The sequence below is a fragment of the Phoca vitulina genome, unplaced genomic scaffold, assembly GCF_004348235.1.
Source record: "Phoca vitulina isolate PV1807 unplaced genomic scaffold, GSC_HSeal_1.0 scaffold26, whole genome shotgun sequence".
Lineage (NCBI taxonomy): Eukaryota > Metazoa > Chordata > Mammalia > Carnivora > Phocidae > Phoca > Phoca vitulina.
Window position 1 is genome coordinate 4,188,321 of NW_022589729.1, and position 26,109 is coordinate 4,214,429.

At 40.9% G+C, this 26,109-nt stretch overlaps 1 protein-coding gene and 1 long non-coding RNA gene across 5 annotated transcripts in view; one reads left to right on the top strand and one right to left on the bottom strand.

Annotated features, from left to right (window-relative positions):
- The window catches only part of MIA3 (MIA SH3 domain ER export factor 3), a 56,660-nt gene that overhangs the window by 23,306 nt on the left and 7,245 nt on the right, over window positions 1–26,109 (bottom strand). For all 3 annotated transcript variants that reach the window (XM_032422467.1, XM_032422469.1, XM_032422465.1), the window contains exons 4-6: window positions 20,890–23,686; window positions 18,802–18,990; window positions 16,105–16,250 (exon numbers count right to left, since the gene is read on the bottom strand). In XM_032422467.1, the coding sequence (XP_032278358.1) occupies window positions 16,105–16,250; window positions 18,802–18,990; window positions 20,890–23,686 (3,132 nt within the window). The remainder of the gene's footprint in view (window positions 1–16,104; window positions 16,251–18,801; window positions 18,991–20,889; window positions 23,687–26,109) is intronic.
- Window positions 80–18,730, top strand: LOC116643578. 2 transcript variants are annotated; one of them, XR_004301573.1, is made up of 3 exons: window positions 80–559; window positions 3,153–3,241; window positions 17,664–18,730. It is a non-coding gene; the product is annotated as an uncharacterized LOC116643578 (long non-coding RNA). The 2 variants fall into 2 exon arrangements; XR_004301572.1 differs by lacking the exon at window positions 17,664–18,730 and adding an exon at window positions 9,886–12,019.

Genomic DNA, 26,109 nt, shown 5'->3' on the forward strand with positions numbered 1-26,109 from the left:
GAAACCGGGCCCGCAGTGGGCGGGGCCATGGCGGACCAAAGCAACGATGGAGCGAGGCGACCTGCGCAGAGGAAACTAAGGGACGCGCACTGACGGAAGCTTCACCTGCTGCAGAAGCTGGGGGAGACCGCGCCACGTAAGGGGCCCCGGGGAGAGAAACGCCCCGCTCACGCCCCTCAGGGCCGGCCTCGTGTCACTGCGTGCAGGCACCGCTCCCACTGCCCAGACGGGAGAGCAGCCTCTCCCGCCCCCGAGTAAAGACACCCCCCCGCCCCAGTCTCCAGGGCGAGGCCTTCCTGCCCTGGTATCTCCAGTGCGCCGCTCAGCTTTTTCTCTTCCCACTCCACATGCTCACTCTGTCTCACATTCCTGCTGATGCCCTGGAATAAGGCTTCTTCTAAGGAGCCATGTCAGTACCCCACCATACCCAAGGGTCCTGGATCTTATAGTTACGTGACTTGTGGAAAAGGACGAGGATTACGCATAGGCACGTTCTAAAAGCTGAAAAAACTGGGGACATTTAACCCGGAGGAAAAAGAATGTCTCTAAATCTTTAAAGGTATGTCTTCCAGTTTAATATAAAGGCAATTCGGAACAATCAAGCAAGAACAATCAGGACTCAAAGAGGAGAGCAATGGAGGGGGGGTGAGAGGGGAGGTGAAAGCAGGCTGTGCAATTAAAACAGTAAAAAACTGACCCAAGAATACAGATAGATTATGGAACAGAACAGAAAACCCAAAAATAGACCCAACTGCATTGAAAATTTGGGATACAATAAAAGTCAGGTGGGGAAAAAGACACTTTTTAATAAGTGATGTTAGTATAACTAAGCCATATGGAAAATGTTAAAATTGGATTTTTTTCATAAGGATAAATTCCGAATGATCAGAAACCTGAATGTAAAAATATGAAAACAAACAAGTACTAGAAGAGACACGGGTGAATTTCTCGATGTATTATGAGTGAGCAAAACCTTCCTAATTATGCCTCAAAATCCAAGAGAAAAGATTTGCAAACAACTACTTAAAAATAAAAAACTTGTCTAGCCCCTGCTCGCAAAAAAATGCAAAATGTCGGGGCGCCTGGGTGGCTCAGTCGTTAAGCGTCTGCTTTCGGCTCAGGTCATGATCCCAGCGTCCTGGGATTGAGCCCCGCATCGGGCTCCCTGCTCAGTGGGAAGCCTGCTTCTCCCTCTCCCACCCCCCTTGCTTGTGTTCCCTCTCTAGCTGTGTCTCTCTCTGTCAAATAAATAAAATCTTTAAAAAAAAAAAAAATGCAAAATGTCAAAAAAGTCTGACAATGACAACCAGAGAAAAAAATATATGTAACATTAGGGACAAAGGGTTAATATTCCTAAACTATAAAGAACTGTACAAGTAAACAGAGAAGAAAACAGCCTATAGAAAAAAAGAGCTGAAATAAAAGAATCAACAGTTCTCAGGAAAAGAAACAGGAATAGCTCACAAACATATGTAAACATGCTCTGCCTCCAGCTCATAATAAAAGAAATACAAATTAAACCTACACGGAGATACCATTTCTCACTTACACTGGCAAGATCTAAACCTCTGACAACATACTCAATTGGTGAGAGAATGTAGGGGAAACAAGTACTCTCACACATTGCTCATTGTTATACAAAAGGACACAACCTCTATGAATGGAAATTTAGCAACATCTCCCCAAATTACTTGTGTATTTACTTTTTGATGCAACAATCCCACCTCTAAAGATCTCAAAGATACTGTGGACACAACAAATGTTGAAAAGATATATGAACAAAACTATGTTATTCCAGCATTATTTATAATAACAAAAGACTGAAACAACCAAAATGTCCATCAATAGAAGAGTTGCTCAATACACTAAAGTATACTGTGAAAATGGAAAAAAATAAATTTTATATACTGCTAGGGTATGGTTTCCACAATGTTTCTTTTTTTAAAGGAGGGGTGGAGAAAAGTGTAGACTACTACTTTTACATAAGAAGGTAATGAGAGACAAATATGTATTTTTTATGGCTTTGACATAAAACTCACATGCAATAAACTACACATATTCAAAGTACACAATCTGTAAGTTTTGACATACGAATACATATGTGAGAACTTCATTACATTCAAACTGAACATATCCTTCACCTCCACAAGTCTCCTCATCCAAGTCTCATCCCACCTCCTGCCACTTGCTGACTGGGCCTCCCCAAGCAGAATTTCTATCATAATAGTTTGCATTTCCTACAGTTTTATATATGGAATATATAATCACCATGTATTCTACTTCTCTGGCTTATCTCACTCAGCATAGAGATTCACCCATGTTGCTGCATACATCAAAGGTTATTATTCCTTTTTATTGCTGAGTAGCATTTCATTGTATGGATCTAGCACAATTTGCTTATGTATTCAGCTGTTGATGGGCATTTGAGTTTTTTTCCAGTTTTTGGCTTTTACGAATAGAGGCACTGTGAATATTGATATACAAGTAGATGGATGTAGATGCAGAATTTTTCTCAAGGGTACATGCTTAGCAAAGGGATGGTTGGAGCATTTGACATACACCTTTCTAAGAAACTAACAACTGGTTTTCCAAGGTGATGTACCATCGTACATCCCCACCAGCAGTGTATTATTTCCAGCTTCTCCACCACTTGGTATTTTAATTTAAATCATTTTTTTAATTTTAGTCATTCTAATAAGTATGTATGATAATTCATGGTGGCTTTAATTTGCATTTCCCTGAGAAGTAATGATGTTGAACATTTTTTCATGTGCTTATTTCCTATGCACACATCTTATCTGGTGAAGTGTTAACTTTACTGGGTTACTTCTTATGAATGAGTTTTGAGAGTTCTTTATATATTCTGGTTATAAGTCCTTGTTCACATATATGCTTTGCAATGATTCTCTCCTAATCTGTGGCTTGGCCTTTTGTTCACTTAACAGTGTATTCTGAAAAGTGGAAGTTTATTTTGATGAAATCTAAATTATCAAATTTTTCTTTTATGAATCTTGCTTTTGGTGTTAAATCTAAGAAATCTTTGCTTAACTTTTTCTGTAAGTTTTATGGTTTTAGGCCTTACATTCAGTTCAATGAAGCATTTTGAGTTCATTTATGTTTATGACTGAGACATGAATCAATTTTTTGCACAGGGATATATCCAATAGTTCCAGTCCTATTTGTTGAACAGACGTCTCATTCTCCACTTGTGTTTCCACCTTTGTCAGAAGTCCATTGCCAGGTATGTATGAATCTATTTCTGGACTGTCTATTCTATTCCAGTGATTTTTTTCTGTCTATCTTATACTGATACCATGCTCTTCTAATTACCATAACTTTATTGTAAGTCTTGAAATCAGCTCATGTTTGTGTTGTTCAAGGTCCTTGGAATTTTCTATATGAATTGTACAATCAGCTTGTTTTCTACCAAAAAATCCTGAGTTTTTTTTTTTTAAAGATTTTATTATTTGATAAAGCACACAAGCAGTGGGAGCAGCAGGCAGAGGGAGGAGACTCTCCGCTGAGCAGGGAGCCCAATGCGGGGCTCAATCCCAGGACCCTGGGATCATGACCTGAGCCGAAGGCAGACGCTTAATGACTGAGCCACCCAGGCTGAGATTTTGATCAGGATTATGCTGACTCTGGGGATCAAAGTGGGGAGGTTAGTATTTGACATACTGTTTGTCATAGTGACAATATGGTAACAATATTTAGTCTTCTGACTCTCGAATAAGGTGTATCTCTCCATATTTAGGTCTTCAATTTCTATCAGCAATATTTTATAGTTTTCAATTATAAGTCTCACAGTATTGCAAGATTTATCCTTAAATACTTGGTATTTTTTGATGCTAGTGCACATGGAAGATTTTAATTTCAATTTCCAATTGTTTGTTGCTAGCATACAGAAATACAGTTGCTTTTAGATGTTAATCTTTATGTGGAAACCTTACTAAACTGTAGATTCCACCAGATTTTATTCATAGATGTTCAATATCTGCAGATAAAGACAGTTTTACTCCTTCCTTCCCAACCTGTATGCTTTTTCTTTTTCTTGCCTTAGTGCACTGTGCCCCACTATAATGTTGAACACATGTGGTGAGAGTGGACATCCTTATTTTGTTTCTGATCTTAGGGGGAAACATTCAATTATTCACCACTAAGTACGATGTTAGTAAGTTTTTCATAGAGGCTATTTTAAGCCCCCTTCTATACCTAGTTTGCTACCACTTCTTTTTTTAATATCAGTAATCAACATTTGATTTTTTCCAAAAGCTTTGTCTATCGAGCTGCATATTTGGATTTTATTTTTGAAATTTGTTAAATATGTGACTTACATTGATTTTCTAATGTTAAATGAACCATGCATTCTTGGCATAAGCCATACTTGGTCATTATGTATTATCCTTTTTGTATCTTGTTGGGCTTGATTTGCTAAAATTTTATTTAGAGTTTTTGTGCCTATGTTCATGACAGGTTCTGGTCTGTGGTTTCCTTTTCCTGTTACATCTCTGTCTGGTTTGAATTGGGAAGTATTTTCCCATCTTCAATTCTCTAGAAGAGTTTGTATAGAATTATCACTACTTCTTCCTGACAAGTTTAATTGAATTCACCAGTGAAGTCATCTGGGCCTGGAGTTTTCTTTGTAGAAAGGTTCTTAACAATAAATTCAATTTCTTTAAATAGTCATAGGCTATTTAGGTCATCTGTTAAGTAGGCTTTTGCAATTTGTCTCAGATGGAATTTCTTCATCTCATCCAAACTGTCAAATTAAGTGACGTAAATTATTCATAATATTCCCTTTTTATTGTTTTAATTTCTGTAGAACCTGTAGTGATGTTCCTGTCTGATCACAAACATTGGTTATTTGTGTCTCCTCCTTTATTTCCCTGATCACTCTGGCTAGAGGTTAATCAATTTTATTAATCTCAAAGAACCAGCTTTTGTTTTCATTGGTTTTCCTTTTGTTTCCTATTTCATTAATTTATGTTCTTTATTTCTTTTCTTCTGCTTCTTGGGAATTATCTGCTCTTTATCCTAGTCTCTAATAGTAGAAACTGAGGTCACTAATCTGAGATCTTTCTTCTTTTCTGATGTAGATAGTGCTATAAATTTCCAAGTAGTGCTTTACTGTTACTGCACAAACTTGATATGCTGTCTTCATTTTCATTCTGCTCAAAATACTGATTTCCCTTTTGATTTCTTTGACCCTTAAGTTATTCAGAAGTATGTCAGTTGGTTTCTAAATATTTGGGGACTTTCAAGAGATCTTTGTTATTGATTTCTAATTTAATTTTACTGTGGCCAGAGAACATACTTTGTATGATTTGAATCTTCTTGTATTTTTGACATTTGCTTTATGGTCCAGAATATGACTTATCTTGGTAGATGCTCCATGTGCACTCAAAAAGCATATATATTCTGCTCTTCTGGGGTGCTCTATAAATGTCAATCAGGTCAAGCTAGTTGACAGTGTTGCTCTTATCTTCTAGAACCTTATTCATATTCTGTCTAGTCTATCAATCACTGAGAGAAGGATACTGAAATCTCCAATTATATACTTATATCTGTTTTTCCATTTAGTTCTATCAATTTTTGTTTCATGTATTTTGAAGGTCTATTATTAGAAGCACAAACATTTAGGATTATGTTTGCTTGATTGACTACTTTATTCTAGAAAATAACTTTCTTTATCCCTGGTAATATACTTTCCTCTGGAATCTACTTTGGTATTAATATAGCCACTCCAGCTTTTTTTTTTCTTTTTTAACGTGAGATATCTTTTTCAATCTCTTTTTTTAGTTTTAACCTTCGTATGTTTTTTTATTTAAAGTGTGGTTCTTGAAGGCATCTAATTGGGTCTTGCTTCTTTACCCAATCCAACAATCTCTGCCTTTTAAATTGGGGTATTTAGACAAGTTCTATTTAATGTGATTACTGATATGGGTAAGTTTAAGCCTAGGCATCTTCTTTTTTTCTATTTTTCCCATCTGTTCTCTGTTTCCTTTTTACTTTTATCTGCCTTTTTTTGGATCGAGTCTTTTTTTTTTTTTTTAAGATTTTATTTATTTGTCAGAGAGATAAAGAGAGAGAGCACAAGCAGGGGGAGTGGCAGGCAGAGGGAGAGGGAGAAGCAGGCTCCCCACTGAGCAGGGAGCCTGATGCGGGACTCGATCCCAGGACCCTGGGATCATGACCTGAGCCGAAGGCAGATGCTTAACGACTGAGCCACCCAGGCGCCCAGCCATTATGTCTTTAAATATTTTTCTGAACACCTCTTCTATCCTGTCCTCCAGTGATTCCGGTTACATTTATTAGGCTGCTTGAAAGTGTCCCACAGCTCACAGGTGATCTGATCATTTTTCTTGAGTCTTTTTCCCCTATGTATTTCATTTTGGATAGCTTCTATTGCTATGCCTTCAAGTGCACTAATCTTTTCATCTACAATATCTAGTCTAGCGTTAATCCCACCCAGTATATTTATTATCTCTGGCACTGTAGTTTTCAAATCTAGAAGTTTGATCTGGGTCTTTTTTAATATCTCTCATGTCTCCACTTAGCTTTTTTAACATCCAAAATATAGTAATAATAACTATTTTAATACCCTTGCCTAATTCTAACATCTCTGGTAGTTCTTGGTTGGTTTTGATAGGTTGATTTTTCGCCTCATCATGTTTATATTTTCTTGCCTCTTTGCATTCCTGGTAACCTTTGATGGTTAATTTTATGTGTCAACTTGACGAGTTATAGAGTACCCAAATTAAACCTTCTCTTTGGGTGTGTCTGTGAGCGTGTTTCCAGGTGAGATTAGCATTTGAGAATCAGTGCACTCAGTAAAGTAGATTGCCCTTACCAGTAGGCATCATCCAGTCCATTGAGGGCCTGAACAGAGCAAAGTGCGAAAGGAATTCACCCCTTCCTGCCTGATTCCTTGAGCTGGGACATCATTTTTCTTCCACCCTTGGTACTCCTGGTTCTCAGGCCTTCAGACCATCAGCTCCCCTTTGGACTCAGCCTGAATTACACCAATGGCTTTCCTGGGTCTCCAGCTTACAGACAGCAGACTGTGGAATTTCTCAGCTTCCAACTGTGTATATGTCAATTCCTTATAATAAACCTCTTCTACCTATCTATCTATCTGTGTATGTGGGCCCCATATTGTTTTGTTTCTCTAGAGAACCTTGACTAATAGAACAAACATTCTTGAGCACTACCCTGTTTGTTCAGGTAAATTACTAAGAAATAGTTTGATTCTTTTGGCTCTTGCTTTTTTATGGCTTGTTAGGCAAGACATGAGCAGATTTAGTCTGAGGTGAGACCGTTCTGAGTACTTTATCCAATTCTCCTAGAATTATAAGGTATATCCTTGGCCTTGTGTCAGGAACTTGTGTCCCTTTAATCACTCGGACAGTTTCTCTGGCATTGAATAATTTTGTCAAACTCATATGCTGATGAATACTCAAAGAGGACCTTTCACAGATCCCAGAGGTCTCTGTGTGTAGCGCTCTCCTCTTGGTACTCAGCCCTATGAACTCTAGCTGCCTTGCTTTCCCGACTCTCAGCTCCATCTCCTCAGTTCAGGGTTCCTCACTTCTATGCTACAAATGAGGAACTCTTTCAATGCAGTAAGTAGGCATAATTGCAGCGCTCACAGCACTGGTTCCCTATCTTTCAGGCATTGCTGTCCTTTGTTACCTGATATCCAGTGTCTTGAAAATGGTTTCATTTATTTTGTCTGGGTTTTTTTTTCTTTTCAGTTGTTTCAGTAAGGAAGGTAAATAAAGCCAGAATCTTGGCTGAATGCAGAAATCATTTGCTTATTTTTAGTAAGATATTAAATAAATTTTTTTAAATTACCCATAGAGGAGGGTAACAACAGGTTTGATGGAACTGAGACGAAACCTAGACTTCTTGGAAGAGACCTTGTTTCATTCATTGGCATTAAATCTTGTAAATATGTTAGATACTTATAAAACAAAACAAAACAAAAAAAACACTGAAAAGCAATTCCTAAAAAGTACAAGCAAAAGTGAAACAGTTGACCTAATTGTGAATCAAACTGACGGCAGGACAACAGAAAGGAATTATTTTAAGCATGTACTTGATTGAGGGATAGAACTTAAAAACAAAAATAACTGCAAAACATCCTGAACACATTTTCAGTAACAAATGTGGGTGGCAGTGTTGATATTGGTATTTTTAAAATTGTTTGAATACTGTAAAATAAAATATGTTGACATCATTGAAAACTGGGATTTCCAACACCAGAGAAATAAAATACATGTGTAAGATAGGTGAGGTTAAGTAAAATCCCTCTAGCATCCTGAATTTCTTTTGGGAGTATCCATATGGCACCAAGATGAATGTTCACACACAAAAAAACTCTATGTATATCCTAGCTTTGTCCTCTGAAAAGGCCTAGAAATGATGGCCAACTCAAAAGCAATAAGCAATCTTAGTACCCAGATTGTAGTCTTTAAATACCATTTCCCATTAAAAGGGATCAAGGGCTCCCTAGAGAAATGACTCTTTCATGATCTGGGCAAGAAATGTAGAAGATAAGCCTAGAACATCTTGCCACACTAGAAAGCAAGGAAGGTATCAGTGACCACTGGATGGTGTCAAAAAGGCCCAGAAGCCAAGCTGAACAGGCTCCCACTAGCCAAAACTGAGAGAAATTGAGCACTGATAAGAGTAAGAACTACAGGGGTGCCGGGTGGCTCAGTCAGCTGAGCGTTTGCCTTCGGCTCAGGTCATGATCTCAGGGTCCTGGGATCCAGTCCCACATTGCGCTCCCTGCTCAGCAGGGAGTCTGCTTCTCCCCCTCCCTCTGCCTGCCACTCCCCCTGCTTGTGCTCTGTCAAATAAATAAATAAAATCCTTAAAAAAAAAAAAAAAAAGAACTAGATCTGATTAAAACACCCCAAATATTTTTAAATTCATGATGTCATAATGATTAGAAAGAGTTAGAAGAAACACACCAAAAAATCCCTCTGGCATCTTTTGATAAAGCCAGGAAGACAACTCATTATTTTGAAAACTATTTAAATAGAATCAAATATTTATACTGCCTGAACTATACAAACCAAATCTCAGTGTAAAGAATACTTGATTATAAACTTCTTTTTGTAGAAATATCCCAGCCTTTAAATCAAGCAGGAACAATATAATCAGCATATCAGCATTTTGCAGCCTATAATGTATTAACGGATTTAGTCAATATCACCAATGACTAGTGACATCAAAAACAGAGGGAAAGGGGTGCCTGGGTGGCTCAGTCGCTTAAGCTTCCAACTCTTGATTTCAGCTCAGGTCCTGATCTCAGGGTCATGAGATCGAACTCTGAGTTGTTTTCTATATTCAGTGTGGAATCTGCCTGAGATTCTCTCTCCTTCTCCCTCCGCCCCTCCCCCTGCTTGTGTGCATGCTCTCTCTCTTTCTCTCTCCCTCTCTAAATAAATAAATAAAATCTTTAAAAAAAAATAGAGGGACATCTAGTCATTAGATGCCTCCTGCTAAAAGTACCCATCTCCTGTTAAGTATCCTTGCCAATCAATACTGAACCTGAATCTGACTACAAATTCCCAGTAAACATAAAGAGCCAGGGAAACATGTTCAGTTATACTGGATGTGGTTAGCAAAATGCAGACCATGATAACCCCTAGAAGCCAAACAAACCTGTTTCTGCAATGAATACATTCCAACAACAACAAACAAAGAGGAGAAATCTACAGAGTAAATGATACTTGCCCTCCCACTGAAATAACTAGAGAATCAGGTAGAGAACAACTGGCAGCACACGACTATGACCCCTGAGAGAAGGAAAACAAATGAGGTGAGCCTGGAGTTCACCCAGCTTTCTACCCAGAGGCACATTCTCGACCCCAGTACAGGGAGGGAGAAACCACATGAGTCTACCAATCTCGCTGAGGCGGTGGAGACCAGTCCAGGGAGACTGAGGCACCTGAACCAGGCAGGGAAAAGCACCGGAAAGATGGGAGCTACAAAAAAAGAGTGCCAGAAATCTGCAAGGGGGTTTCCTTCAATTTTTGCTGAATCTGAAGCAGCATCTGTATAAGGTAAGATTTATAAGGTAAGATTTGAGGATGGGCAAAAAGAACATCTGCCAGGAAGCTGGAAGCTGAACAATTCCCAGAGTTAACCTGGGCCTGGAGGCAAAGAGTGTTCTAGCCAGTTAGAGCGACCTGACCCTGCTGAACGCTCAAGGCATTCAGCAGATTCCTGAAGAATCACACCTTAGGAGCAGGGCTACACTAGCTCTAGAGTAAAGACTACTATGTACACATCCCTAACAAATCTTAAAAATAAGACTAGAAAGGATCAAGCTGGTCCACAAGTAACAACAGTCTAGGCAAAGCAAACTCCCAGCACTTTTCAAGGAAGCCACTAAAAACCAGGCACTCAACAATGTAACATTCACAGCACCTAGCATCCAGCAACAATAAATCACCAGACGCCTAAAAAAAAGCAGGAAAATATGTCCCATGAGGAGGAGATAAATCAATCTCTAAAAATAGACCAAGAAGTTGCAACAAAGATGACAGAATTAATTTGCTTAAAGGAACTTTAAAGAATTATTTTGAAGTATATTAAGAATTAAAACAAAACCATGACCATACTGACAAAAGGTGGAAGATAAAAAATAGAATTAAGTGCAACCTTTAGAGCTGAAAAATAAAATATCTGAAATGAAAATTTCACTTGATGGGCTTAACCACAGATTAGATACTACAAAAGATCAATGGGTGTGAAGACAGTAACGGGAATATCTAAACAGAAGCAAAGACATAAGAGACCGAAAAACAACGAAAAAAGAACAGGGCCTCACTGACCTGTGGAACTCTATAGTGGTCTTAACATACGTGTAATTAGATTCCAAGAAGGAAAGGCAAGAGAAGAGGGATACCAAAAAATCTAAAGAAATAATGTGAAAACTCATCAAACTGTACACAGTAAGATTTTAAGTAAGATTACTTTTTTACTAAAAGTAATCATGTTTTAATTAACCTGACTTTTTTAAAAGGTGTGTTTATTCACAGATGACATGATCATCTGTCTACACAGAGAAGCCTATGAAATCGGCAAAAAAAAAAAAAAATCCTAGAACTAATAAATTTAATAAGGTATTAAGATACAAGGTCAATATACAAACACCAACTGTATTTCTATAAACAAAAAACAACTGTAAATGAGATGTAAGAAAGACACCATTTACAACATCAAAAGTCATGAAATACACAGGCATAGTAAACAATATGCATGAAACCTGCACACAGAGACTAAGGAAGTTTCTCAGCAGTGTCTTGTAGGTCTCTTACAGATCTTCTTTAGATCTAATGTGGAGATGAACTTAGTTCTTGGATTAGAAGCCTCAGTGTTTGTTGATACCAGTTCTTCTTAAACTCATCTATAGATTCAACATAGTAACAAAATCTCACCAAGTTTTTTATAGAAATTGCTGTTGGTTCTAAAATTTATACGGAAATGCAAAGAAACTGAAATAGCCAAAACAATTTTGCCAAAGAACTACCCAATTCCAAGACCTACTATAAAGCTATACTAATCAGAAAAGTGGGTTATTATCTGAGAATAGAAATATAAATCAATGAAACAGAACAGAGTCCAGAGAGACCCACAAATATGGTCAGATGATTTCAACTAAAGGTGCCAAGGTAATCTCAAGGGAAAAGAAATGCTATAGAAGCAAATGGATAGCCACAGAAGAAAAAAAATGAAATGTGACATCATTCACAAAACTTAACATGGAACAGAGACCTAAGTATGACTATAAAACTTCTGGAAGAAAACATGAGAAAATATTTGCATCTTTGGAATGGCCTATGATTCCTTAGGCAGGAAACAAAATGCACCAACCATAAAAGTAAAAATTAATAAAATGTTATTCTATCAAAATTACAAATTTGCTCTTCAAAAGCAATGTCAAGAAATTGAAAGGCCAGGACATAAACTGGAAGATATTATTCTTAATATATATCTGACAAAGGAGTTGTATCCAAAATACATGAAGAACTCTTAGACCTTAATATTTAGAAGGAAAAGAACCCAATTTAAGAAAGGGCAAGGGGCACCTGGGTGGCTCAGTCGGTTAAGCATCTGCCTTTGGCTCAGTTACAATCTCGGTCCTGGGACTGAGTCGAGTCAGGCTCCCTACTCAGCAGAGAGTCTGCTTCTCCCTCACCCTCTGCTCCCCGCCACTCATGCTCACTGTCTCTCAAATAAATATAATCTTTTTTTTTTTTTTTTTAAAGATTTTATTTATTTATTTGACAGATAGAGACACAGCGAGAGAGGGAACACAAGCAGGGGAAGTGGGAGAGGGAGAAAGCAGGCTTCCCGCTGAGCGGGGAGCCCGATGCGGGGCTCGATCCCAGGACCCTGAGATCATGACCTGAGCCGAAGGCAGACGCTTAACGACTGAGCCACCCAGGCGCCCCTCAAATAAATATAATCTTAAAAATTTAAAAAGGGGCAAAAGAGGGGCACCCAACTGGCTCAGTCAGAAGAGCACAAAACTCTTGATCTTGGGGTAATGAGTTCGAGGCCCACATTGGGTGTAGAGATTACTTAAATAAAATAAACTTTAAAAAAAGGGCAAAAAAAATAAATACATAAATTTAAAAAGGGCAAAAGATTTGAAAAGCTATTTCACAGATGAACACACAAAACATATGGCCACATGAAAAATTGCTCAACATCATAAATCATCAAGAAATATAATTAAAACCAAAAGATATGACCTACTGGAATGGCTATAATTTACAACTGATAATACCAAGTGTTAGCAAATATGTGACCAACTGGAAGCCTCCTAAGTTGCTAGTGGAAGGATAAACTGGGACAGTTACTTTGAGAACTGTTTGGCAGCTTCTTTTAAGATAAACTGACCATATGGCTAGGCAGTTTCACTCCTAGGTATGAGTCCATTTTATAATTATAATTCTACAACAGGAAAACCTACTCTATAGTGAAAAAAAAGTGTTGCCAAAAGCAGGTGGTGAGGGAGCTACACTGGGAAGGTATATGAGGAACTTGTTTGAATGAAGGAAATGTTCTGTGTCTTGGTTATGATTGTTTTTACATGAGTGAATACATTTGTTAAAACCCAATGAGGGGCGCCTGGATGGTTCAGTCAGTTATGCGTCTGCCTTCGGCTCAGGTCATGATCCCAGGGTCCTGCAATCGGGTCCCGCATCGGGCTCCTTGCTCAGCAGGTAGCCTGCTTCTCCCTCTGCCTGCCGCTCCCCCTGCTTGTGCTCTCTCTCCCTCTCTCTCTCTCTGACACATAAATGAAACCTTAAAAAAAAAAAACCTCACTGAGCTGTATTCTTAAAATGGGTACCCTTTATTGTATATAATTTATATCTGAATAAGGTTGATTTAAACAACCTACTACAACATCTGGACCTCAACAAGATCCTGATTTTAACAAGAACAATTTTTAAAAAGCAGGGGAGGGGATTTCGAATGTGCCCAACATTGGGTGATATTAAGGAATTACTGTTAAGCCGGGTAATGGGCCCATGGGTTCATTTTACAATTGTCTCTGCTTTTGTATGTTTGAAATTTTCCATGATAAAAAACACTTAAAAAAATTAAAATATAACTTCAAGTATGTTAAGGGTTACTATGTAGAAAAATAATTCAATTCTAGGAGAAGGAATCATGTGGAAGAAAATCTAGAGTCAATAAGAGAATGAATGCGCCAAGAGAGCAATCAATGAGTGGCCTTGTAAGGTTAGGATGCTCACGCTAGGAACTGCTGACACCCAGATCCCGTAACTACCTGCCAGGTTTCAGGAGAGGAAATTACTGCAATTTGTGAAGCTGGACAAGCTGCCCTCGAAGGTCCCTTCCTGCTCCAAGGTTCCATTACCTATGGATCCATGAATCTGACTTCTGGTTCAGTTTTCCTGAACAAGTCCAGCACCCCATTCCTCCCCAGCCCTACCAAATAATTATCTATTCTATCTGATACTTCACAAAAACTATTTCAAATTATTTTCCATATTCCCCAATTTTCATATATATTTGATATGCCATTTTCTTAAACCTTTTCAAAATCAGAATCACGCTTTGTACCTCTTAGAATCTTGCACTACTAACACAATACTCTGTATATACTGGGCCATCAAAATGCTTTCTTGACGGGCGCCTGGGTGGCTCAGTCGTGAAGCATCTGCCTTCAGCTCAGGTCATGATCCCGGGGTCCTGCTTCTCCCTCTCCTACTCCCCCTGCTTGTGTTCCTGCTCTCACTATATCTCTGTCAAATAAATAAATAAAATCTTAAAAAAAAAAAAAGCTTTCTTGACAACACCTTTCAAGTCAATGTTACTTTGTAACACTGTGCCCTTGTCCCTCACCACTCCTGTGTCTTCTCCCACCATCCTCCACGCAGAGACCCTGTCCTATACCACATCTGTGTCCCCCCAACCCAGGCCTAGGTCAGGGCTCTGTGCATATCCACAAAGGAAATGAATAAAGAATTCCTCCCACATTTAGAGCCTGTTAAATTTCTGAAGTGACAAGGATTCATTCTGATGATCAAATTTGAATTCTGAGACTGCTTCATCACTGAAAATTTCATTATTCTAACTGCACAGGTCATACACACCTTTACCTGGGTGGCTGTAAACCACCACAACCACAGGGAAAACTGAAAAATCTTTCCCATCCTGGTGGCCTTTCTCCTGAATTTCCCAGGTATTCAGTGTCTTTATACTGCCCTCTGACCATCCAAATGAGAAGTACACAGAGGGTGAGATCCTACAAAATGCCAAGTACTGCATTAGACATTTTATTATCAATTCATTTAATTCTTCCAACAATTGGAGTAGGTATTATCTGCATTTGGAAGATGTTTGACAGCTACACAAAGTTTAGTAATTTGCCCAAGATTCTAAATGATGAATCTGGGATTTGAAATCAGATCATCCTGGCTCAAAACTCATGCATTTTTACAGAACAGAGAAGAAAAAAAAAACAAAAAAAACCTCTTAATGATGTAATGTATGGTGATTAACATAACAATAAAAAATTAAAATACAACTCTTTCCTACACAAGTCTTGAAATAACAGAACCTAGTGGAAAAATATTTTTGTGTGGGGGAGGATACTTTCTCTGTAGGTCCAAGGACAACCTGGCCTCCAACTTCTGGAAGCTTGCTCATTCCCACAATTTACCAAGAAAAATGTCCAATTTCAACAAATACCACAAGGGGGAGCTAAGTCCTAAAAAGCTTAGCTATGCTTCCAGAAAGATTAAATGTCTCATTTAGATCATGACTCCCTTAAGAAAGATAAACCTGAATAGATACTCTGTCACAAGTAGCTCTTTCTAAGAAACAAATCTAACCACATCCCTTTCCTGCTTAAAACCTTCCAAGGATCCCCATCCCAAACAATGTAACACTACCTGTCATGATACACAACTTCCTTTAGGTTGGCCTGTCTTCCTCCAAAGACCACCCCCTCTGACTGCTCAACATCAACAAGGCTTCCTCGGCTTCCCCAAAAGGCCTTTTCTTTTGTAATAACTTCCATCTCTCTGACCATGTTATTTCTTTGGCCTAACTGCATGCCACCTCCGTCTCCCTCCTCCCAATCCTTCTATTCAGCAACACCCTGCACATCAAACTCCCATTTGTCCTTCAACTCCTGCCAAAACACATCTCAGCTAATTTCTGACCTTCTCTGCCCATCCACCCACCACGATGAATCAATTTATCCAACACATCATTCTGCCATCAGGTAAATACTTTCTGGCCATATCATGTCTCCAGTGAAAGTCTTTATCTACCTGCTGGACTAAAAGGTCCTTGAGGGGAAGAGCCATGTTTTACAGGTACATACCCAGCACTGACACATCGCAGATCCTCTCCAAGGACTGAACTGTGCTAAGAACTCATCAAATTATACACCTGTGGTTTGTTTCAGAGACTAACATCAAAGGAGCAGCACAAATTTCCATAAAGACATTTTAAGCTCTTTACTTCATGCTCAAGATCAACTCAAAAACTATAATTAATCAATACTCTATCTGAAGAAACTATGTATGTCAAACTTACCGTCTTAGTTAAATAAAATATGAATGAAGATATTAAAAGAATTGCATTTTCCAAAGGTGTGACACTTGCTGGCTCTTCAGCATTTGTTTCTAGTTGCTTTTTTGCATCAACAGCATCGACAGGACTGCTTTCTGTTGTAATTATCCCTAAAATTGAGGGTGAAAATTAGTATTTTATTTTATGCTTTAGAGTAAGACTTGTTTCTCTCCATTCAAAATACTTATTGAGTGCCCACTGAATATTAGTGGCTTCTCTTAAAGACTTATATGGTTTAAGGGCACATTGCTGGTTCAGTTGGTAGAGCATGTGACTCTTAATCTCGGGGTCGTGAGTTCGAGCCCCACATTGGGGTTAGAAATTATTTAAAAAATATTTACTAAAAAAAAAAAAAAAAGACATAGTTTTTATATGTCTTATATAAAGACTTATATAACTTATAAAGAATTATAAAAAGAAGGGGCACCTGGGTGGCTCAGTCGGTTAAGAGTCTGCCTTCGGCTCAGGTCATGATCCCAGGGTCCTGAGATTGAGCCCTGCATCCAGGTCCCTGCTCAGCAGGGAGTCTGCTTCTCCCTCTCCCTGTGCTCCTCCCCCCTGCTTGTACTCTCTCTCTCTCTCAAATAAAATCTTTAAAAAAAAGAATTATAAAGAGAACAAAATTCAGAAGGCCCATTAGAGCCATCATACCCTTCCATTATGAAATGAACATATCTCCAACACCATCTACCCCTCACCAAACCCCTCCATCATGTCCCTGGCAAAGCAACTGCTACCTGGACAATATTCAGTCATGGGAATTGAGAAAAGCAGAATTTTATGTTTTTTCCACCCAGACACAGTTGCATTTAACAAACATTCATTTAACAAACACAGTGCTGGTGAAGCACTGTGTTAGAAACTTCAGGCAAACGATGAATAGAAAAGTCTCCGTTTGCAGACCTGCAGGTGGGATACACCAGTGTTTAGCCCGGTGTCTGGCACATGGCAGGCACTCAGTGATTGCTTACCGACAGAGGAATGACAGCTACACAAAAGAGAATATGGGAAATGCCCAGAGACACTAACGGGTACTGCTTACAGGGAGGGGACTGGCCTGGAGCTCTGCATAAGAGGTAGGATTCCAGCACTGCCTGAAAGGGTTTCACCTGAGGAGGTGGTGGAGAGGGGATTTCAGTTTGAATTACTTGAGTCTGGGACACATCTTATAAACCTCTAGGAGTTCAACAAGCAATTAGTGATGGGTGGAGTAGGGGCCTCTCGTGTCTCTTCCAACCAGAAGATTCCATTCACTATTGATCTATGAATCTGACCTTGGGAAAGTGTTCCCGGTCAGGTAAGCATCTCTGTGTCTGAGATGTATGAAGGGATATTTGGGAAGATGAGCCTGCAAAGGCAGCTGAAGTCATTTTGTGACAGACCTTAAAGGACAGGGCAAAAAAATCTGTTTTTAATTCTGCAAGCAGAACTTTTCCTAGCCCTGAAAGTTTTTGAGCCAGAGAATAACAAGACTTCGTGGTGTATGATTCATTTTCAACAAGCAGAATCTTTTTGATTTAAAGGAGTTTAGAACGAGAGAGGACACATGAATGCAATATCCTCTGGAACACAGGAGACCTCTGATACGTCATTTCTTCTCAAATCTGCAGAATTCCTCCCCATGCTGTGGCTTCTCCCATACTCTGGAGAGAGATGGGGGGTCCACCCAGTTCTACCGGTTCTCACAGTATCCCAGGGTAACGCTGCAGCCGTGGTTAGAGACCACGACCTCTAAGAACACAAACACGGCAATGGAATCACGCCACCACAGTGGACTCGTGAAATAACACGATTAGCTCTTCTTCATTAAAAACCTATTGATACCATTATCGGGGTTGTATTTTTGTTTTAAACATCTTCCTCAATTCAAGTGAAATGAGTTGCTCTCCATGAGTGTTTGCTGTGCTCTGTGATGGAAGTCCTATTCACCGGCCACACCGGACCACCACCCATTGCAAAGTTCTCTGTACTCTTCCCTACAGTATAAAGATACCTAGGCATAAATTTCCCCTTCACTGTTTTTAAGAAGGTAAAAGAGCTAAGCCACACTGTATTCTACTGGGGGCAGGGCGGGGTGGAGGGGACTTAGGAGTGGGGAGAAAACACGCAATTTGTGAGCTTTAACACAGTGGTTCTCAAACTTTCAACGGATCCGAATTTCCTGGAGGGCTTGTTAAACACAGCTTGCTGGTCTCCTCCCCCAGAGTTTCTGATGCCTCTGGTCTGGTTGAAAACTACTGTTTTAGAACATAAGGTTTTTTAAGAATAATATTTTAGATTAAAATTATTCACATAAGTAATGACAGCCAAACAGTGGTTTTTGGTTACAGTCTCTGGCCTTTTTCCTACTGCTGATCTCCATCCGCCTCAACTCCTGCTTTTCTTTCCCTTCTGGGGTTTCTTGTTTTCTAAACTCACTCATGCCTGTATTATTCTCCCTTCTGATTTCCCACCTTTAAGAACAAATGTCCAGAGGCGCCTGGCTGGCTCAGTTGGTAGAGCATTTGACTCTTGATCTTGGGGTCATGAGTCTGAGCACCACGGGTGCAGAAATCACTTAAATAAATAAATAATTTAAAGGCGGGGGGGGGGGGAATGTCCTAGAAGCTCTTCTTTATGAGACATACCTACACTTTGTAGAGAAAAATCTGCAAGCTTTACCTGGGTCTTCGTCCTTCGCAGTATTTGGCTGCCGCGGCACTTCTGAGCCACCCCGGTCACCACTCACAGGTTGACCCAGCTGGCTGGGCTCTGTGAGGATCTCTACCTTAAGGTCCTCTGCGCTATCTTGTGGGAAATTGTCCTCTGCGTTATCTTGTGGGAAACTGTCTTCAAGGTGCGGCTGCAGCCCTGCAGGGAAGAAGCGTGCCCTGGGCTGGCAAAGCCGGCTGACACTGCCCACTCCACCCTTCCCCCCAGGCAGCTCTCCAACACCGTCCACCCCCGGGCGCTTCAGTACCGCCCTCCACATGCGAGTATCCCAGGGAGCACAAGTGAGCAGGAAAGGAAGAGTTTCAGCTGCTCTTATCTCACTTCACCGATGGCTAAAATTTATAAAGAAACCCTCGTTCCAAGTATTTTATAAACAAACACATTTATGGTAGGGTCTTCAATAACCTAACTTTCCTGGACAAACCAACACATGCTCACACAGATAAAGGTACAGAAGAGAATTCCAGTCAAGTGCAGAAATACCAAGCATCTACTCCACACAGAAAGAACATGAACTCTTTCATACATATGCATGCTTATTTCACAGAACTAGCACAGAGGAGGGCATTATGTACATAGGCAGTCTGCTGAAGTACCACTCAAATATTTTCAGGGTATGTCTAATTGTCAAAAAGAGGGAACCCATTTCTTTCCCCAAGAGGCTCAGGGCAGCAAAGATGAATGTCTTTAAAGCCTCATGGTTTACCCTGAAAATTCATAAGAGTTTTGCATTCTAATGCAAAACAGATCTGCTTTGATTACACACAAAAATGTTCCCCTCCCCAAATTCTCAGGAAAAATTGGCCCTCTGGGAATATACATATATTCTGTGACTTTATGTCCCTGTGGTACTTTACCATAAGCCTCAGCTCAAATACCTTAGTCTGAAAAGCATGGGGACACAGAATAGGGCACGGAACTAGGAATCAGGTTATATTAGGATCCTGGCTCAGGGTCAATTCAATCACTATTTACGGGAAGGCTTCTATGTGGCAAGTGCTGTGTTTAGAAAGCTCTGCATCCTGGTTCAGTCACTGATTAATCTGAATGCAAGAATCCTGGGCCCAGTAGAATTTAACTGACCTAAGTGCTCCAAAGAGGCAAGAAAGACCATGACACCCACAAAAGATGAAAACAGGGACAGGTGGGGGGGGGGTGAAGAAACTCAGGCATGGCATCAATTTAAACATTATGCCAGGGGTGCCCGGGTGACTCAGTCGTTAAGCGTCCAACTCTTGGTTTCAGCTCAGGTCGTGATCTCAGGGTCGTGGGGCTCAATCCCATGAGCTCGTCAGGCTCCAAGCTCAACCTGGAGTCTGCTTGAGATTCTCTCCCTCTGCCCCTCCCCCTGCTCGCTCTCTAAAATAAATCTTTTTTAAAATAAATAAATAAATAAATAATAAACATTATGCCAACTAATCCTTGGTCAGAGAGCAGTTACTTTGTGCTTAAGAAACTGTGTTCCAAAGAGCCCTTTCAGAGGCTTCCAGTTATGGAATAACTTACAGGGATGAGAGGCAGAGCATAGGGAATCTAGTCCGTGGTGTTGTGAAAGTCTTGTATGGTGACAGATGGGAGCTCCGCGTGCAGTGAGCAGAGCAGTGTACAGACCTGCCGAATCGCTTTGTCGCACACCTGGAACTAATGTGACACTGTGTGTCAACTACACGTCACTCAGGGTGCCTGGCTGGCTGAGACAGAAGAACATGCAACTCCTGACCTTAGCGTCATGAGTTCAAGCCTCCACGCTGGGCGTAGAGCTTACTTGAAAAGAAAAAGTTTCCTTTTGAAAACGCTACCAGTCTCAACTGTCCAAAGGGGAAAAGAGAGTGAGAAATCCTTACCGACGCTCCCACCTGAAAGAAGGCAGGAAGGGACACGTGGATGTCACAGTGCTGTTGTCCCTTACCTTCAGGCACACTGTAAACTGGACAGAGCTTTACAAATAAGGCAGGAGGCACTTCAGCAGCGCCCCCTGCCCCCCCCGCGCCCCCCACTTCTCCGGCGCCCCCACGAGGCCACAGGCGGGCACTTTACCTTCCGTGGAGCCGCCCCAGCCTTCCCGGGGGAGCTGTGCCACGGTCAGCGGTGCAGTGTCCTCCACGGCGGAGTGTTTGTACCTGACGAAATAGATCAGGTCTTGAATATCGTCTAGTACCGCTGCCTCTTCGAATATGTTATCTTCCTTCACTCCCAGATCCCTGTTTGCGGTTACACGGGAATCAAGCATTTTCTCTGCTACACTCAGAATGTGTGACTCGGAGGCACGGAAGACCTTATCCAGGACTTTTTCCACATTATAGGGCAGGCTCTCCTGCTGTGCAGACTTCAGCTTTAACGACATCTCGTGGAACATGGCTTCCAGCTCATGGACGTTAAAGTACTTCCGGAACCTCTGCAGAGACTGCTGTTCTTTAAAGAAGCTGCCGATTATAGGCAGGTCCTTCACATCACGGCTGTGCGCCCGCTTCCCCGCTGTATGTGGCGCCCAGTGTGGCCGGGCATCTTTGTGCTCCTCGGTGGCAGACCCCCGGCTCTCTGTGTCTGCGAGCCTCTCAAAGTCCCCCTGGTCCTCTTCCGAGAGTTCACCTACCCCAGGCTTCTGTACGGATTCCTCAGGGCTGTCTTCTTGAAAATTATCAGTATCTTGATTCTGAAACATTTCACCCAACCCTAAAGTCTGATTTTTTTTGTCAGGAGAGTCCCTTACTTCAGGTGCTCGCTGTGCTTTCTGAGCTACAAGAGGGTTTTCTGTTTCCACCACCCGGCTACCTGCTTCCCTGGCCCCTGTGTCTACCCCTTCGCCCAAAGTTTCTCTTTTTCTCTCAATTTCCAAAATATTACTGGTTTCTTCTTTGCTTCCTTCTGTTTCTGCATCAGGATTAATGGGGCCTAAACCAGCTCTTGCAGGGGCCTGCGGATTAACATCTAGCTGCCCGCGCTGGATCTCAGGGCTTTGTTCTTTAGACTGTTTTGCACTTAGAGCATTTTCATCCTCCAGGAGTTCTTCCGGGCTGTAATTGTCATCTGCCTCTGGTTGCTCAGTTTGGAAACCTGGGCCTTCCAGGCCATCTGTCTGGCCTGTTGCCTCCACTTCCCGCAAGCCCGCCAGGGGCTTGTGAGCAGCAAACTCTTCACCTGAGGAGTCCTCTTTGACCTCCTCCTTGGAGAGCCTTATCTTCTCATCCATCTGCTTACTGCGGCTAGCAACCTCTTCTCTTCCTTGTGGCCAAGAAAGATTTCTTCCCAAAATGGGGCCCTCTTCTTCCGGTTCTCTTGGCAAACCAATTTCATCCAGAGGGGAGGGTCTAGGTTGATTCTGAGTCTTAAGAAGCTGTTCCTCTTTAAATTCCTCACTTGGATGCTCCACCGAGAGCGTGTGTGGTTTTGATCCACTTACTAAAACGTGTACTTCTTCCACATTGTCTTTGGATGCATTACGCTGATTACCTCCCAGCGGTGGTGCAATATCCACAGATTCCTGTCCAATCTTTTCCTCGTTCACTTGACTCCCTGAAGCTTTAGGTACTGGTTCATGTTCTAAGCCGCCTCCCAAAATCTGCTCTCCAGGCTTTTCTTCAGGGAGCATTCCTTTTGAAATATGAACAGCTGCTCCTTTTAGGTCATTTTCTTTGTTATCGAAGGCTGACTCCAACATTTCTTTACCCTTTCCAGCAGATGGCAAAGAGCCAGGGTCACTGCTTTGAGGAGAACTGTGTGCAGTCATGCCTTCCTGCTTCTCCTCCTCCAACCCCATCTCAGCCTGTGCCAGGCCCCTATTGGATTCCGCAACTTTCGTCCCTTTTTCTGTAATATGAATTTCCGGGTCTTTTTCATTATTTGTTTTAGGGACATCTACAGTCAAAAGATGATCTTCTGCCTTTTTAGGGTCAATGTAATCCGTGGCTGATCGTGGTTTCCCCCACTTGCTATCTGGGACAAACGCATCATCACCTTCCTTTCCTTCCTCTGAATCAGAACTCCCTAAATCCACACCTGTTTGTCTGTCACCTTCTGTGAAAGAGAAGATAGTATCCTCCCAGGTTGTTAGTATGTTTTTATCATAGTTTTTGATGCCAGGGGGCTGCGTTGCCTCAACTTTATCCTCTTCGTTTGAACTCTGCTCTCTATCTGATGAGTATTTCTCAACTCCAGACTTCACTGGAGTTTTCACATCTTCTCCGCCATGAGTGAAGGTCAGTAACGGCAGCTCATCAAAGTTTTCTTCGTTCTCCTCCTCTTCCTTGCCAACTGTGTAATACTCAGTATCCAATTCCTCATCAAAATCATCTTCTAATGAAGTAACAAGTCTGGTTGTCTCGTCATCAGATACAAGTGCATCAGCAGTTGAGCCAAATTTGGTTTTTAAGTCCAGAGTCATTTCTTTTTTCAAAAGTTTGTAAGCATCAATCTTCTCCTGTTCACTCGAGACCTGAGAACCATTGCTGGTTTTGTTGTTTTCACTTTCTGGCACTTTTAGTTTATCCTGTAGCATTTCCTCAAAAGGTTCAAATGAAGATGGGTCTCCCTGAGCATGACCTGCTTGACTGTTTACATGGGGGTGGTTCTTCTGAGCCCCAGATCCTTCCTTGAGTTCCTTAGTATTTTCTGAGAAGACACTTTCACTCTCCTCTGAGTTAACTTCTACTAGTTCGGGTTCAAGGTCGCTTTCCTCAAATACTTCAGGAGGGGTGTCCTCACGCTGAGGTTTTTCCATAGCTTTCTCAGAATCTCCAGTTGCAGAATTATACAATTCCAAAAATCCTAAAAGTTCTTCTACATTATAATTATCAAAATCATCTCTTCCCCCATCAAAACAAACAAAATCTGTCTCCTGCAAGAGAAAAAAAAAAAAAAGTTAGCATGTCACTAAGTATAAGAGCAAACTCTTACCCATGCTAGTGACAGAGATAATCTCAAATTGGCTCTGGAGGGGGTTCCGTGTCTACCTTGGGCAACAACTCTTCTTGGGTAGTGAAGGGATATAGAAGCTAGAATCCACTTTTCCCTGGTTCCCTGCTTCCATGGAGAAGGACTCCTACCTGAGTACTACTCCTGGCTGCCCTTCACTGTCTCTTCCCCAGGGGAAACATGATTCATGTGGCTGGTGCCTTTGCTCTATACCATCCCTGTTTTCTGTTTGGGGGACCTGCTGGAGGGAACACACATCCTCTCCCCCACCATGCTGACAGTTTTACAGGGACAGTCCTCCAGGGGTGGCCCCCCATTAGCTAGCTCTGTCTGTGGCTGGGCAGTTGGTCTTATTCTAGACTACAAAGTTAGAAAGCCCACTATTTCTGCAACCTGAGCCATGTTCACTGAAAAGCTTTATCAATAAATAATAGTGACAATTTGGTCTCCATGTGCCCGACTCCTGGGTCTCTCAATTTGTTCTGAGCACAAGTAGAGAAAACACAGGGTGTCATTTATTGGGTCCCCCAACTCCCAATATCTATGCCTGATGTTCTGGGAATTCATCTCATGATAATATGTGCAGAAGAAGCTGGAAGACCACCAGCTTCCCTATCACTGTGCCCTCCAGGCTGTACTTCTGTTTACCCCACTAGAGACAGGCAAAATCACCTTGCTGTCAGGATCTAAGTCTACACAGATTTTTTTGGCTCATATTTTCTTTAGATTGGAAAAGACAAATCAGCTTAGGAAGTATCTTATTAAAACACAGAGGCATGGGAACTAAACACTTAAAGGCACGAAGAAGGGTGTCAAGGGGGCTCCCCACTTAATTCTTACCTCAAATACAACCTGAAAACAAGATTCAGTAAGGAATATACTCTACTCTAAATCAGGGTTCTAGATGTCATTAAGATCTGCTTTCAGAACTATCCATAAATCTATATTCTTCCTTTCCTCCAATAATAAGCAAATTGACATAAAAGGGGCCATACACAGAGGGAAAGTTAAAAGCCAACAAAGATAATTCTCTTCTCCTAACTAAACTTTCACAAAAGTCTGAGGAGCCCTGACCAGTGCAGTAGGGATGGATGATTTCTTCTTTTCACCACATGTGTTTCCACGCTATTTTCTTAATACTGAGGGAAGCGTGCAGTGGGAGGTACAGAAAGAAGGCAGACTCCCCAACTAGTGAGGTCACTGTGACCAATGAACTGCCGTCTCACACCTATATCCTGGGGAGTCTCTTCATTAGGAATGAGGCCAGACAGGTAATGGGCTGATTTTATGACCCTTGCGATTATCGAGAAATGTTAAGAACAGCACTGGCTCTAAGACTCCATATATTCTGCCAATCTCATCTAAGAATACCTCTAGGACAGCAGCTTGCATGTTCCGCAGCACTGCAAAGAACTGCTCAAGGATGCTTGAATGAAAGTGAGCGTCAATTACTATAAATTTTAAAACTCCAGAAAATAATCAGCAGGACTAAGGATCCCAGAACACAAAATTCTCATCATCACAGAGCTGTCAGTGCATTCAGATGAATGCTTTATAGGGTGGGCAGTCAGTACTGTGCAGATCTGAGACTAGACTCCTCCAAATCTCTCAAATTCCCTACAGCATAACTATAACCCCTGAAATCACTGAAGACTCAGTGATAAGAAAACCATGGTAAACTGGCATTTGTGGCCTAGTACATAATGTAGGGTTTAATTTCACCTGATTTCTCTATACTTAAAATGTCTAAGAGCTATTCAATGAGTGGTTTTCTGATTGAGATACCTTCTCCTTTTGCTTCTAAAAAGATTTACCTCTTGGGGTGCCTGGGTGGCTCAGTCGGTTAAGCCTCTGACTCTTGATTTCGGCTCAGGTCATGATCTCAGGGTCATGAAATCGAGCCCTGTGTCGGGCTCCGCGCTCAGCGCGGAGTCTGCTTGAGTTTCTCTCCTTCTCCCTCTGCCCCTCCCCCTGCTCGCGCTTGCTCGCTCTCTAAAATAAATAAACATATTTTTTTAAAAATCTTAAAAAAATAAAAAGATTTACCTCTGAAACTTAATCACTAAGAAGATATTGAATTCTTAATTTTTTCTTCATATAAAGCAGCAAAGAAAAACCCTATATAAGAGTACACATATTAGACAACTACCAAATAATGATATATAATCTCCTATAAATTCTTTTCAAACTTTTCTTTCTTCTTTTTTCTATTTTTAAAGGTAATCTGATTCTAAATTAAAACTTGATACACACATGTGAACTTGGTTTTTGTTTTTTTTTTTTGAACTTGGTTTTTTCTGACCAAAACACAAAGACTTTCAAAAATCATTAACTGACTATCACTGA